Below are 14,427 nucleotides of genomic sequence, written 5' to 3'. Positions count from 1 at the left end.
CTGTAAGTAGCACATATAGCCCACAATGTGCTGCCTGGTTGGGTTCTGTTCATACACAACAAATCATGGCTATTCTTTCATAACAATGTGACTGTAAGTAGCACAGCTAGCACACAGTGTGCTGCCTGGTTGGGTTGTTTTGACTATACAAATTTTCCCCATTATACTTAGGTTTCTTTTCGACCATGTTGCTATTAATGAATTTACTTTATGTAGTTTAGGTTCCCAGTTTTCTTCTATGTTGGAGGCTGGGACAGAGTTGTTGAAATGAATACCTAAGATTTTGATTTGTTTTTTCCAAATAATATTACATGGTCGGTCAGCAGAAAATTTATTTATACCAAGCCACATTGCTTCTGTCTTTTGATCATTCATTGCTAACCCTGAAAATTTTGAAAACTGAGTTATTAGATGTAATACGTTTCTTAGGTCTTTCTCATCTTGTAGGAAGAAACTAATGTCGTCAGCATACATAAGTAGTTTAAGAATTTCACCATGTCTATCAGAATTCCTTGGCAGTTTAATCCCTTTAACATCTTGATCTGCACGTATTTTGATTGCTAACACTTCGAGGGCCAGAACAAAGGCTAATGGTGAAAATGGACATCCTTGTCTTATTCCAGCATCACATGGGAATGGGCTCGAGATCCATCCCATGTAATTAATACTACTCTCTGTATTTTTTGTTAAAGTATCGACCCACCTAATAAAATGTTCACCAAATCCGAACTTTTGGAACGCCCAGAGCATATATTCTTTAGATATCGTGTCAAAAGCAGCTCTGTAATCTAGCGCCATTAAAATACCTGGTTGATTACTGTTATTCATATATTCAATGACGTCATCAATCATTCTAATAACAGTGCTGGAATTTCTTTTTTTTAGAAACCCAACTTGATCTTCACTTATTAAGTAATTGACGACTTGATTTAATCTGTTTGCAAGGCATTTCGCTAATAGTTTATAGTCGGTGTTCGTTACAGATATAGGACGCCAGTTATTTAGGTGCTCTCGTTTCAACCCCTTTCCTTTGTGTATCAGTGTGATTGCTGCTCGCTTCTGGGATACAGATAGTTCCCCTTTTTCAAAGGCTGACCAAAAAGAGGATAATAACATTTTGTTTATATTACTCCAAAAGAACTTTATGAAATTGGTTGTTATTCCATCCAATGCTTGTTGTATAGCTACATCACTCACCCTGAAGGTGCCAGGAGCAGAGGACTCAGAGGCAGCAGACTGCTTGTTGTATTGCTCCATCACTCACCCTGAAGGTGCCAGGAGCAGAGGACTCAGAGCAGACTGCTTGTTGTATTGCTACATCACTCACCCTGAAGGTGCCAGGAGCAGAGGACTCAGAGGCAGCAGACTGCTTGTTGTATTGCTACATCACTCACCCTGAAGGTGCCAGGAGCAGAGGACTCGGAGCAGACTGCTTGTTGTATTGCTACATCACTCACCCTGAAGGTGCCAGGAGCAGAGGACTCAGAGGCAGCAGACTGCTTGTTGTATAGCTACATCACTCACCCTGAAGGTGCCAGGAGCAGAGGACTCAGAGGCAGCAGACTGCTTGTTGTATTGCTCCATCACTCACCCTGAAGGTGCCAGGAGCAGAGGACTCAGAGGCAGCAGACTGCTTGTTGTATAGCTACATCACTCACCCTGAAGGTGCCAGGAGCAGAGGACTCAGAGGCAGCAGACTGCTTGTTGTATAGCTACATCACTCACCCTGAAGGTGCCAGGAGCAGAGGACTCAGAGGCAGCAGACTGCTTGTTGTATAGCTACATCACTCACCCTGAAGGTGCCAGGAGCAGAGGACTCAGAGGCAGCAGACTGCTTGTTGTATAGCTACATCACTCACCCTGAAGGTGCCAGGAGCAGAGGACTCAGAGGCAGCAGACTGCTTGTTGTATAGCTACATCACTCACCCTGAAGGTGCCAGGAGCAGAGGACTCAGAGCAGACTGCTTGTTGTATAGCTACATCACTCACCCTGAAGGTGCCAGGAGCAGAGGACTCAGAGGCAGCAGACTGCTTGTTGTATAGCTACATTACTCACCCTGAAGGTGCCAGGAGCAGAGGACTCAGAGGCAGCAGACTGCTTGTTGTATAGCTACATCACTCACCCTGAAGGTGCCAGGAGCAGAGGACTCAGAGGCAGCAGACTGCTTGTTGTATAGCTACATCACTCACCCTGAAGCTGCCAGGAGCAGAGGACTCAGAGGCAGCAGACTGCTTGTTGTATAGCTACATCACTCACCCTGAAGGTGCCAGGAGCAGAGGACTCAGAGGCAGCAGACTGCTTGTTGGTCTCAGCGTCTTGGTATCCCTCCTTCTCTCTCAGCCGCACAATGTATTCGTACGTCGTTAAGCCTTTGTACCCTGAAAATATAAAGTACCTATGTCATTAAGCCCACCTGAAAATAAGTAAAAGTCACTATCTTTTATCCTGGTAGCTTAAAGTTCCTTCTACGTGAGCGGCATAATGTATTCATACATCGTTATGCCTTTGTACACTGAAAATATAAAGTACCTATTTCGTTAAGCACACCTGAAAATAAGTAAGAGTCACTATCTTTTATCCTTAACCGTCTCTGAAGACCTGCAGGTGGTTGCAAAACCTCTCAGCAATCTTTTCTTTGGCAACAGTCGCGAGAAGCAGTGAATCTTCTGTTTTCTTTAAGCCATTGCTCTAGCGGCTTAAGTAGCCAAGGAGGGTAGGGGAGAGTGCCCCCTACAACCAGATTCCCTCGGGAGAGACCACTCTCAACCCAAATCTCCTTCACATAGTTGTAGATAGGGAAGGCAGCCTGATATATTCGTTTCTTTCCCCCTTTTCACTTGTACAACATGTGTTCCGTGTCTCCTAGGTCTGGTGTCAACACTTCACTTGTACAACATGTGTTCCGTGTCTCCTAGGTCTGGTGTCAACACTTCACTTGCCGTGTTTGGGATGCAGCGCAGCCTAACAGCAAGTTGTGAACATCTGAGGTGGCACTCCTCTTTTGGTGGCAACCAGCCGACCTCCTGGTAACCCAATGTATTGATTGCACTACGGGGCAGCAACCAGCCGACCTCCTGGTAACCCAATGTATTGACTGCACTTCGGGGCAGCAACCAGCCGACCTCCTGGTAACCCAATGTATTGACTGCACTTCGGGGCAGCAACCAGCCGACCTCCTGGTAACCCAATGTAAAAAATGACCGTCAATAGTGCCGGGCGGTCGTGAGAATTCAAGGTTTTCAGAGACAGACAGTAAATAAAGTGTTCTGAAATAAAAACATGACAAAAGATTCTTTAGTCAGCCAGTTGATCATCTGCCTGCCAACGGATAGGAAGTGTAAAATTGGTCGCATCATGACAATATGCTGTGTATGGCGGTTATAGCAGACGATTTGTCTGCAGGGCGGTCGTGAGAAAAAATGAGACAGACACCTTGCCCGAGTGACAAAATGACCAAGCGCAAGTAGAATAAGCCGTAGTTATAGCCTTTCAAAACCATTTCATGTCGTGATTTGATGGAAATTCCTACTTATTAAAAGCATTTTACGTCCAAACCTTTTGACAGCCATTCAAACTGAACAGATTTGAAATTAATGTTTTTGAGACAGACACATTTAGAAATAAAAAACGCTGGCGCTGGACCCGAGTACTCTTCAGACTGGCTCGCTCCCCCAGTATGAAAGTTTTTGTCTTGTGCACGTGGATTTAAAAAAATTTTTTTTTTAATTTATTTTACACAATTAAAAAAATTATTAGAGTAAAATAAAACATTAAAACGTTCATAATAAACAATAGTAAACAAGAATTAAAAAAAAATAAAAAATAGACCGCCCATGCCGGGAATCGAACCCGGATCACTTGGATTAAAAAAAAAATAAAAAAAACATTATTTATTTATTTTACACAATTAAAAAAACTATTATAGTAAAATAAAACATTAAAATGTTCATAATAAACAATAGTAAACAAGAATTAAACAAAACAAAAAAAAATAGACCGCCCATGCCGGAAATCGAACCCGGATCACTTTGGCCATAGACTCTCTCGTGCTCTCTGTCTCTCTTTCACCGAGACCAAACCCTGCATTGTAATTTCTTTGCCGAGACCATTTCCCCACCCGTTGTCTGGCTTGCAAATCATGCTTTTCTCGTCACTGCGTGACGTGTTCGCCGCCCAAGTCTTCCCTTTAGTTCAGGCTGTTCGCAAAGCGACCAGCCTCCCACCGCAAAAACTCCCACCGTTAAGAGTGGCTTTTGTGATTTATTTCGCATTTAGGTCCCAGGTAACATTATGAAGTTTTAATACGATCAATCGGACCTATTATCAAGTTAGTGTATCAACTTTTGAAAGAACTGCGCCCAGTAGTTTCCCAGCAATAAGCCGTTAAGTCGAGACAGACACACACACACACAATTAAAGTCTGTTGGACCCTAGTACTGCGTACTCGGGGAAAAGACCGTTTACTTCACATGCGATTGTATCGACTAAATATAAACACATTCATTGTTTTTTTTAACTAAGTGTGTTCATCTATCTCTGTTCTTTGGTTTCTAATGTACTTTTAACTGGATTTCTTTGTGTGTTTTTGTACTGGTGCCTTTGTCTATTGCAATGTGGCTAAAAAGGGAAATCGTGTCTGTCTCATTTCTCACACCGACCCGTACCTCTTTCGCAGGTGGGGAATACAAACTTGACTTGAATTCGATCAAAGTTTATTTTTCATATGTATATTCCAAAGACATTCGACATAGACCAGTGAAAATTCACGACTAAACAAAACGAAACATTTTATTTAATATCAATGTCAGGGACATACCCGACTCTGAAGACTGTGAAACCTGTCTCCAGATTCTCGCGCAGAACTAGACGTTACTAACGCCGCAAAAGAAGGAAGTCGTTATCCCAGAGGGAGAACCCGTTTCGCTGTCTTGAGAGGTAACTAGTCTGTTAGTTAGGTAACTAGTCTGTTAGTTAGTCGTTATCCCAGAGGGAGAACCAGTTTCGCTGTCTTGAGAGGTAACTAGTCTGTTAGTTATAGTCGTTATCCCAGAGGGAGAACCCGTTTCGCTGTCTTGAGAGGTAACTAGTCTGTTAGTTAGTCGTGGATTTCGATCGAGAACGAACCAGATAATATCATATTCATTCGTCGCAAAGAATGCGTGTAGGTGTGTTCTTTCTTCACTTAGTTTGTCGTAGAATGAATATTGATAAAATTGTCATTTAGGGAATGTCTGATAATTAACAGCTTCTACGTTTGATCGCAGGTTCGTGCACGGGAAGACGAACAAGCAAGATAACCGACAGAGCTACGTTTTTGGAAGTGTCATTTTACGTCATCGTCGTCATGGATTTCATCGTCATCATGGATTCCATCATCATGATTCCTGTAGACATGGTTCATCACCAATAGTCGAGAGTCGTGTCTGCAGACTGTGATCATCCACTGTAAATGGATCCTTCTTCGTTATAATAAGGAAGTACATTTTTATATCTGTTTCATTACCTCCAAGTAACCAAAGAACTTTCCTCGTCGTCATGTCGAATTGTATGATAATGAGCCACGTTTCCGGAGAATAATATTGATGTCAAAATCAATGAACAATAACCATATGGTGTTGTGAAGTGAAGAACTGAATCTAAGATATATTATTAATGCATGACCTGAGTCAACCTTGTGTAAGGTCGAGGAGCAATTAAAAGACATTATAATTGATGCTGTTGATTTCTGCCCTAAACTGCCTTGGACACTATCAGCCGATAGCTGAATCGTCATTGAAAGTCAAATATGGGATTTAAGGTTAGTACAGAACAATCCGCATAACACTCCTGTAAACCAATGTATTGACTGCACTTCGGGGCAACAACCAGCCGACCTCCTGGTAACCCAATGTATTGACTGCACTTCGGGGCAACAACCAGCCGACCTCCTGGTAACCCAATGTATTGACTGCACTTCGGGGCAACAACCAGCCGACCTCCTTGTAAACCAATGTATTGACTGCACTTCGGGGCAACAACCAGCCGACCTCCTGGTAACCCAATGTATTGATTGCAATTCGGGGCAGCAACCAGCCGACCTCCTGGTAACCCAATGTATTGACTGCACTTCGGGGCAGCAACCAGCCAACCTCCTGGTAACCCAATGTATTGATTGCACTTCGGGGCAGCAACCAGCCGACCTCCTGGTAACCCAATGTATTGATTGCCCAGTGAAGAGCCGTTAATGGTATACAGTCAAACTCGCTTAAGACGAATCACTGGGGATCGGAAAAAAAGTTCGTCTTAACCAAAATTCGTATTAAGAAAATTGATTGATTTTTTTTAAATTTTTTAAATTTTTTTAAGTCTTGTACATTTTATGGTGTTTCAATTTGTTTCTTTCGCAACTTTCATGCTGCTTCACGTTTGGACAATAAAGTGACATATTCAGTTACATGTTCATGTGTGTCTCATGTTGAGTGATGATTGTTGAGTTTGAGTGAGAGTGAGCACACTGACACCCAGATGTTTCATCCAGTTGTTACGTTTTTGGTCACACACACACACACTGACACTGTCCACATTCGCGGTGTTCCTATCATTTGTCCGGAATCAGTTACCTTGGCGACGGGTAGCAAACCTTGGCCAATTTAGTTTTTTTGTTTTTTTGTTGCAACATGATGTTCAAATCCAAATCGAAGGCACTGACTGACTGATAAACTATCGCGAACCGGCGAACGCTAACGTTGAGAGTGTGGTTTCCCTTGGACGGGAAACCACTCTGGCATCTATATTTTTTGGCAATGGCTTCCGTTCAAAACATGTATTGATGTTTCGTTTTTGGTATTCGCGAAGGAAATAAACGTCAGTCAGTCATTCATGTTCAGTGTCTGAGCTATCAATCACTTTGATTATAAATTTGAAATTGTTTTGTGAGTACAGTGTAATCAGTTTAACTTTATTCAGTGATCGGTTGAGCAATGGTTCAAGCAGTCAACGCAAGGGAAGACTTTGACACATGTATTCAAACTTCTCAAATTCCCATGATATGTCGATCTCGGGACGAGTTTAAAGATTTCGTCATAAGCGTGAGTAAATTACAGACATTATGCATGCTTGGGAATCCAAAAAGTGCTCGTTATAAGCATAAATTCGTTACAAAGAATTCATTTCAAGCATTTTTTTTAAGCATGAAGAAAGAGGTATTCAGTTGGGAGCTTAAAACTAATACGTTATAAGTCAAAATTCGTAACTAGCGTGTTCGTTTTAAGTGGGTTCGACTGTATAAAGTTTCAATGAAACGATATGGGAATGAACGTTTTATTTGGGGTACAAAAATGGGTGCAATACTTTTTTTGCTCAGTTTATGACAACAGTGATACAAACAACATTCACTTACACAGCCACACAGATAAGAAAAGTGATACAAACAACAAAGACTTTCACAGCCACACAGGTGAGAAGAGTGATACAAACAACAAGGACTTACACAGCCACACAGGTAATAAGAGTGATACAAATTACAAAGACTTTCACAGCCACACAGGTAAGAAGAATGATACAAACAACATTCACTTCCACAGCCACACAGTTAAGAAGAGTTATACAAACAACAAAGACTTTCACAGCCACACAGGTAAGAAGAGTGATACAAACAACAAGGACTTACACAGCCACACAGGTAAGAAGAGTGATACAAAGAACAAAGACTTACACAGACACACAGGTAATAAGAGTGATACAAACAACAAGGACTTACACAGCCACACAGGTAAGAAGAGTGATACAAACAACAAAGACTTACACAGCCACACAGGTAATAAGAGTGATACAAACAACAAGGACTTACACAGCCACACAGGTAAAAAGAGTGATACAAAGAACATTGGACTTACACAGCCACACAGGTAATAAGAGAGATACAAACACAAAAGACGTACACACCCACACAGGTAAGAAAATACAAACAACATTGACTTACACAGCCACACAGGTAACAACAGCGATACAAACACCAAAGACTTACACAGCCACACAGGTGAGAAGAGTGATACAAACACCAAAGACTTACACAGCCACACAGGTAATAAGAGTGATACAAACAACAAAGACTTACACAGCCACACAGGTAAGAAGAGTGATACAAACACCAAAGACTTACACAGCCACACAGGTAAGAAGAGTGATACAAACACCAAAGACTTACACAGCCACACAGGTAATAAGAGTGATACAAACAACAAGGACTTACACAGCCACACAGGTGAGAAGAGTGATACAAACAACAAAGACTTACACAGCCACACAGGTAAGAAGAGTGATACAAACAACAAAGACTTACACAGCCACACAGGTAAGAAGAGTGATACAAACAACAAGGACTTACACAGCCACACAGGTGAGAAGAGTGATACAAACAACAAGGACTTACACAGCCACACAGGTAAGAAAAGTGATACAAACACCAAAGACTTACACAGCCACACAGGTAATAAGAGTGATACAAACAACAAAGACTTACACAGCCACACAGGTAAGAAGAGTGATACAAACAACAAGGACTTACACAGCCACACAGGTAAGAAGAGTGATACAAACAACAAAGACTTACACAGCCACACAGGTAAGAACAGCGATACAAACACCAAAGACTTACACAGCCACAAAGGTAAGAAGAGTGATACAAACAACAAAGACTTACACAGCCACACAGGTAAGAACAGCGATACAAACAACAAGGACTTACACACCCACACAGGTAAGAAAATACAAACAACATTGACTTACACAGCCACACAGGTAACAACAGCGATACAAACACCAAAGACTTACACAGCCACACAGGTAAGAAGAGTGATACAAACAACAAAGACTTACACAGCCACACAGGTAAGAAGAGTGATACAAACACCAAAGACTTACACAGCCACACAGGTAAGAAGAGTGATACAAACACCAAAGACTTACACAGCCACACAGGTAAGAAGAGTGATACAAACAACAAAGACTTACACAGCCACACAGGTAAGAAGAGTGATCGATACAAACAACATTCACTTCCACAGCCACACAGGTAAGAAGAGTGATACAAACAACAAGGACTTACACAGCCACACAGGTAAGAAGAGTGATACAAACAACCAGGACTTACACAGCCACACAGGTGAGAAGAGTGATACAAACACCAAAGACTTACACAGCCACACAGGTAAGAAGAGTGATACAAACACCAAAAACTTACACAGCCACACAGGTAAGAAGAGTGATACAAACAACAAAGACTTACACAGCCACACAGGTAAGAAGAGTGATACAAACACCAAAGACTTACACAGCCACACAGGTAAGAAGAGTGATACAAACACCAAAGACTTACACAGCCACACAGGTAAGAAGAGTGATACAAACAACAAAGACTTACACAGCCACACAGGTAAGAAGAGTGATACAAACAACAAAGACTTACACAGCCACACAGGTAAGAAGAGTGATACAAACAACAAGGACTTACACAGCCACACAGGTAAGAAGAGTGATACAAACACCAAAGACTTACACAGCCACACAGGTAAGAAGAGTGATACAAACAACAAGGACTTACACAGCCACACAGGTAACAACAGTGATACAAAGAACAAAGACTTACACAGCCACACAGGTACGAAGAGTGATACAAACAACAAAGACTTACACAGCCACACAGGTACGAAGAGTGATACAAACAACAAAGACTTACACAGCCACACAGGTGAGAAGAGTGATCGATACAAACAACATTCACTTCCACAGCCACACAGGTACGAAGAGTGATACAAACAACAAGGACTTACACAGCCACACAGGTAATAAGAGTGATACAAACAACAAGGACTTACACAGCCACACAGGTAAGAAGAGTGATACAAACAACAAGGACTTACACAGCCACACAGGTGAGAAGAGTGATACAAACAACAAAGACTTACACAGCCACACAGGTAAGAAGAGTGATACAAACAACAAAGACTTACACAGCCACACAGGTAAGAAGAGTGATACAAACACCAAAGACTTACACAGCCACACAGGTGAGAAGAGTGATACAAACAACAAAGACTTACACAGCCACACAGGTAAGAAGAGTGATACAAACAACAAGGACTTACACAGCCACACAGGTGAGAAGAGTGATACAAACACCAAAGACTTACACAGCCACACAGGTGAGAAGAGTGATACAAACAACAAAGACTTACACAGCCACACAGGTGAGAAGAGTGATACAAACAACAAAGACTTACACAGCCACACAGGTAAGAAGAGTGATACAAACAACAAAGACTTACACAGCCACACAGGTAAGAAGTTGGTTGGTTTTTGGGGTTTAATGTCTCTTCAGCAGATGCTAGCTGCTATTCGAGACCGACACAGGTAAGAAGAGTGATACAAACAACAAAGACTTACACAGCCACACAGGTAAGAAGTTGGTTGGTTTTTGGGGTTTAATGTCTCTTCAGCAGATGCTAGCTGCTATTCGAGACCGACACAGGTAAGAAGAGTGATACAAACAACAAAGACTTACACAGCCACACAGGTAAGAAGAGTGATACAAACAACAAAGACTTACACAGCCACACAGGTAAGAAGAGTGATACAAACAACAAAGACTTACACAGCCACACAGGTAAGAAGAGTGATACAAACAACAAAGACTTACACAGCCACACAGGTAAGAAGAGTGATACAAAGAACAAAGACTTACACAGCCACACAGGTAAGAAGAGTGATACAAACAACAAAGACTTACACAGCCACACAGGTAAGAAGAGTGATACAAACAACAAAGACTTACACAGCCACACAGGTAAGAAGAGTGATACAAACAACAAGGACTTACACAGCCACACAGGTAAGAAGAGTGATACAAACAACAAAGACTTACACAGCCACACAGGTAAGAAGAGTGATACAAAGAACAAAGACTTACACAGCCACACAGGTAAGAAGAGTGATACAAACAACAAAGACTTACACAGCCACACAGGTAAGAAGAGTGATACAAACAACAAAGACTTACACAGCCACACAGGTAAGAAGAGTGATACAAACACCAAAGACTTACACAGCCACACAGGTAAGAAGAGTGATACAAACAACAAAGACTTACACAGCCACACAGGTAAGAAGAGTGATACAAACACCAAAGACTTACACAGCCACACAGGTGAGAAGAGTGATACAAACAACAAAGACTTACACAGCCACACAGGTAAGAACAGTGATACAAACAACAAAGACTTACACAGCCACACAGGTGAGAAGAGTGATACAAACAACAAAGACTTACAGAGCCACACAGGTGAGAAGAGTGATACAAACAACAAGGACTTACACAGCCACACAGGTAAGAAGAGTGATACAAACACCAAAGACTTACACAGCCACACAGGTAAGAAGAGTGATACAAACACCAAAGACTTACACAGCCACACAGGTAAGAAGAATGATACAAACACCAAAGACTTACACAGCCACACAGGTAAGAAGAGTGATACAAACACCAAAGACTTACACAGCCACACAGGTAAGAAGAGTGATATAAACAACAAGGACTTACACAGCCACACAGGTAAGAACAGTGATACAAACACCAAAGACTTACACAGCCACACAGGTGAGAAGAGTGATACAAACACCAAAGACTTACACAGCCACACAGGTAAGAACAGTGATACAAACACCAAAGACTTACACAGCCACACAGGTGAGAAGAGTGATACAAACAACAAAGACTTACACAGCCACACAGGTAAGAAGAGTGATACAAACACCAAAGACTTACACAGCCACACAGGTAAGAAGAGTGATACAAACACCAAGGACTTACACAGCCACACAGGTAAGAAGAGTGATACAAACAACAAAGACTTACACAGCCACACAGGTGACAACAGTGATACAAACAGCAAGGACTTACACAGCCACACAGGTAAGAACTTTACTTTCTTTACTTTATTTGGTGTTTAACGTCGTTTTCAACCGTTCAAGGTTATATCGCGACGGACACAGGTAAGAAGTTGTAACTATGACAACAGTGATACAAACACCAAAGACTTACACAGCCACACAGGTAAGAAGTTGTAACTATGACAACAGTGATACAAACAACAAGTACTTACACAGCCACACAGGTAAGAAGTTGTAACTATGACAACAGTGATACAAACAGCAAGGACTTACACAGCCACACAGGTAAGAAGTTGTAACTATGACAACAGTGATACAAACAGCAAGGACTTACACAGCCACACATGTAAGAAGTTGTAACTATGACAACAGTGATACAAACAGCAAGGACTTACACAGCCACACAGGTAAGAAGTTGTAACTATGACAACAGTGATACAAACAAGTACTTACACAGCCACACAGGTAAGAAGTTGTAACTATGACAAAAGTGATACAAACAGCAAGGACTTACACAGCCACACATGTAAGAAGTTGTAACTATGACAACAGTGATACAAACAGCAAGGACTTACACAGCCACACAGGTAAGAAGTTGTAACTATGACAACAGTGATACAAACAAGTACTTACACAGCCACACAGGTAAGAAGTTGTAACTATGACAACAGTGATACAAACAGCAAGGACTTACACAGCCACACATGGAAGAAGAGGAGGTGTGACAAGAGCAGCAGCGTGACGACAGCCAGCACGGTCGTTATTCCTGTGACAGTTAGCCAGCCCTCTGCAGATACTGTCTGGTAAACCACCAGGAACTCTGCAATAATATATAAATATATATATATATATGACTAAGTGCCAAAAGGTGCGCACGAAAAGCGGACAAAGGGGCTAAAAAATAAAAGTTGACAAACACGACTGATATTGTGATTTTTGTTAAGACAACAGATGCTGGAACCCAATTACGAAAAGAAAAGATAAATTTACCCAAATGATTTTACAAATAACGATAATTTTGTTCGTTATATCATTCAAAACGGCACTGAGTCATAGCATTAAGGTTATCTCGCACGTTTTTAAAGCTAGGGCTTTGAAACTTGGCACACAACCAAAGTATAATGACCTCCAGGTATGGTGCACATCACATTAAACAACATTGAATTTCAAGGTCACAGCGAGGTTAAATTTCCTTTGCAAACTGGAAAATTGTCGTTGTCACGTCTTACATGTTTTAATACTAGATCAGTTAGACTTTACACACTTCACATACTTTCAGCATTTTTATAAAACCTCATTAAAAGTGACCTGCTTGTTAATCTTTGTCAAAGTTCAAGGTCACAGCGGGGTCACATCTGGTCCAAATGTGGAATATTTTCAATTTATTCAGCGCGTTTATAGCACGAGCTTTGAAAATACACACAGTTCTAGTGTATAATGTTCACACACGATTAAAGTCTGGTTGAAAAAGTCAAGGTCACAGCAGGGTCGCGTTGAGGTCAAACATATACATTTTTCAATGAGGTTTTCTCATATGTTTTTGAAGCTAGGGCCTTGAAACTTGGCACACTACGCAAGTTAAATTAAACCTCATCAAATTCCAAGGTCACAGTGAGGTTAAAGATCCTTTAAGGATATTTTCTAAAAAAGGTGACCGCCTGGTTAATGTTTGTCAAATTTCAAGGTCACAGCAGTGCCATCTGGCTTAAACTTTGAAAAATTGTCAATTTCTTCAACTAGTTTTATAGTGTTTGAAGTCATTCACACATGATGAAAGTCTGGTTGATAAAATCAAACGTCAAGGTCGCAGCGGGGTCGCATTGAAGTCAGACACATACAATTGTCATTTTCACGAACGCCTTTTAAGCAACACCTTTGAAACTTCACACATTCCAAAGTTTTGATGTTGTTTGGTTATAATCAAAGTGTGGTCAATTTCCATGATTGAGAGCATTCAGAGGGGTCAAGTTGAGGTCACACAAAAGAGATTAAATTGTCGACACAACAGATGAGACTGGCTACCACTGTTTATTTTAATACACTTTTATGCAAATTTTAAATTGTGTTCAACCATATACACCAAACTCACCCAAACTCCGGAAACATCCAAGAAAAGGAAAAATGTGTCCAAGCAAGGAAAAACGCCATTTCTTCAAAGGCTGGAATAACTACAGATGCAGCCGCGTCATTACACACAATGCAATTACGTCATACATCATACATTTCTATGAGTCATGTTGAATGGAATGGTGGCATGTGCCTCTATTCTAGCTAACAACAAAGCTGAAAAAATGAATATTATCTGTTTGTTTTGTTTGCTTTACCCGTACGAGACCTTTCTGTGACCTTGACATGTGACAAGGATCTACCTTAACTTCTTTAAGTCGGAGTTGAGAGTTGTGTGATGTTTGAAGGCTCTCCCTTTAAAAACAACTGAGATAATGATGCATTTTCGTGTTTTTGATTTGCCCATGTGACCTTGAGATTCGACAAAGGTCAAC

General features: G+C 41.2%; 1 protein-coding gene across 2 annotated transcripts in view; it reads right to left on the bottom strand.

Annotated features, from left to right (window-relative positions):
- LOC138958866 (palmitoyltransferase ZDHHC11-like) overlaps positions 1-14,427 on the bottom strand; it is a gene marked incomplete at its 5' end in the record, with an annotated part of 45,984 nt that overhangs the window by 17,115 nt on the left and 14,442 nt on the right. For both annotated transcript variants that reach the window (XM_070330181.1, XM_070330188.1), the window contains 2 exon segments: positions 2,258-2,379; positions 12,621-12,746. In XM_070330181.1, coding sequence (XP_070186282.1) covers positions 2,258-2,379; positions 12,621-12,746 — 248 coding nt within the window.

This window comes from Littorina saxatilis, linkage group LG1 (genome assembly GCF_037325665.1).
Source record: "Littorina saxatilis isolate snail1 linkage group LG1, US_GU_Lsax_2.0, whole genome shotgun sequence".
Taxonomy (NCBI): Eukaryota; Metazoa; Mollusca; class Gastropoda; order Littorinimorpha; family Littorinidae; genus Littorina; species Littorina saxatilis.
Note: the sequence above shows the minus strand (reverse complement) of the source record. Positions and strands in the feature narration are given on the sequence as shown.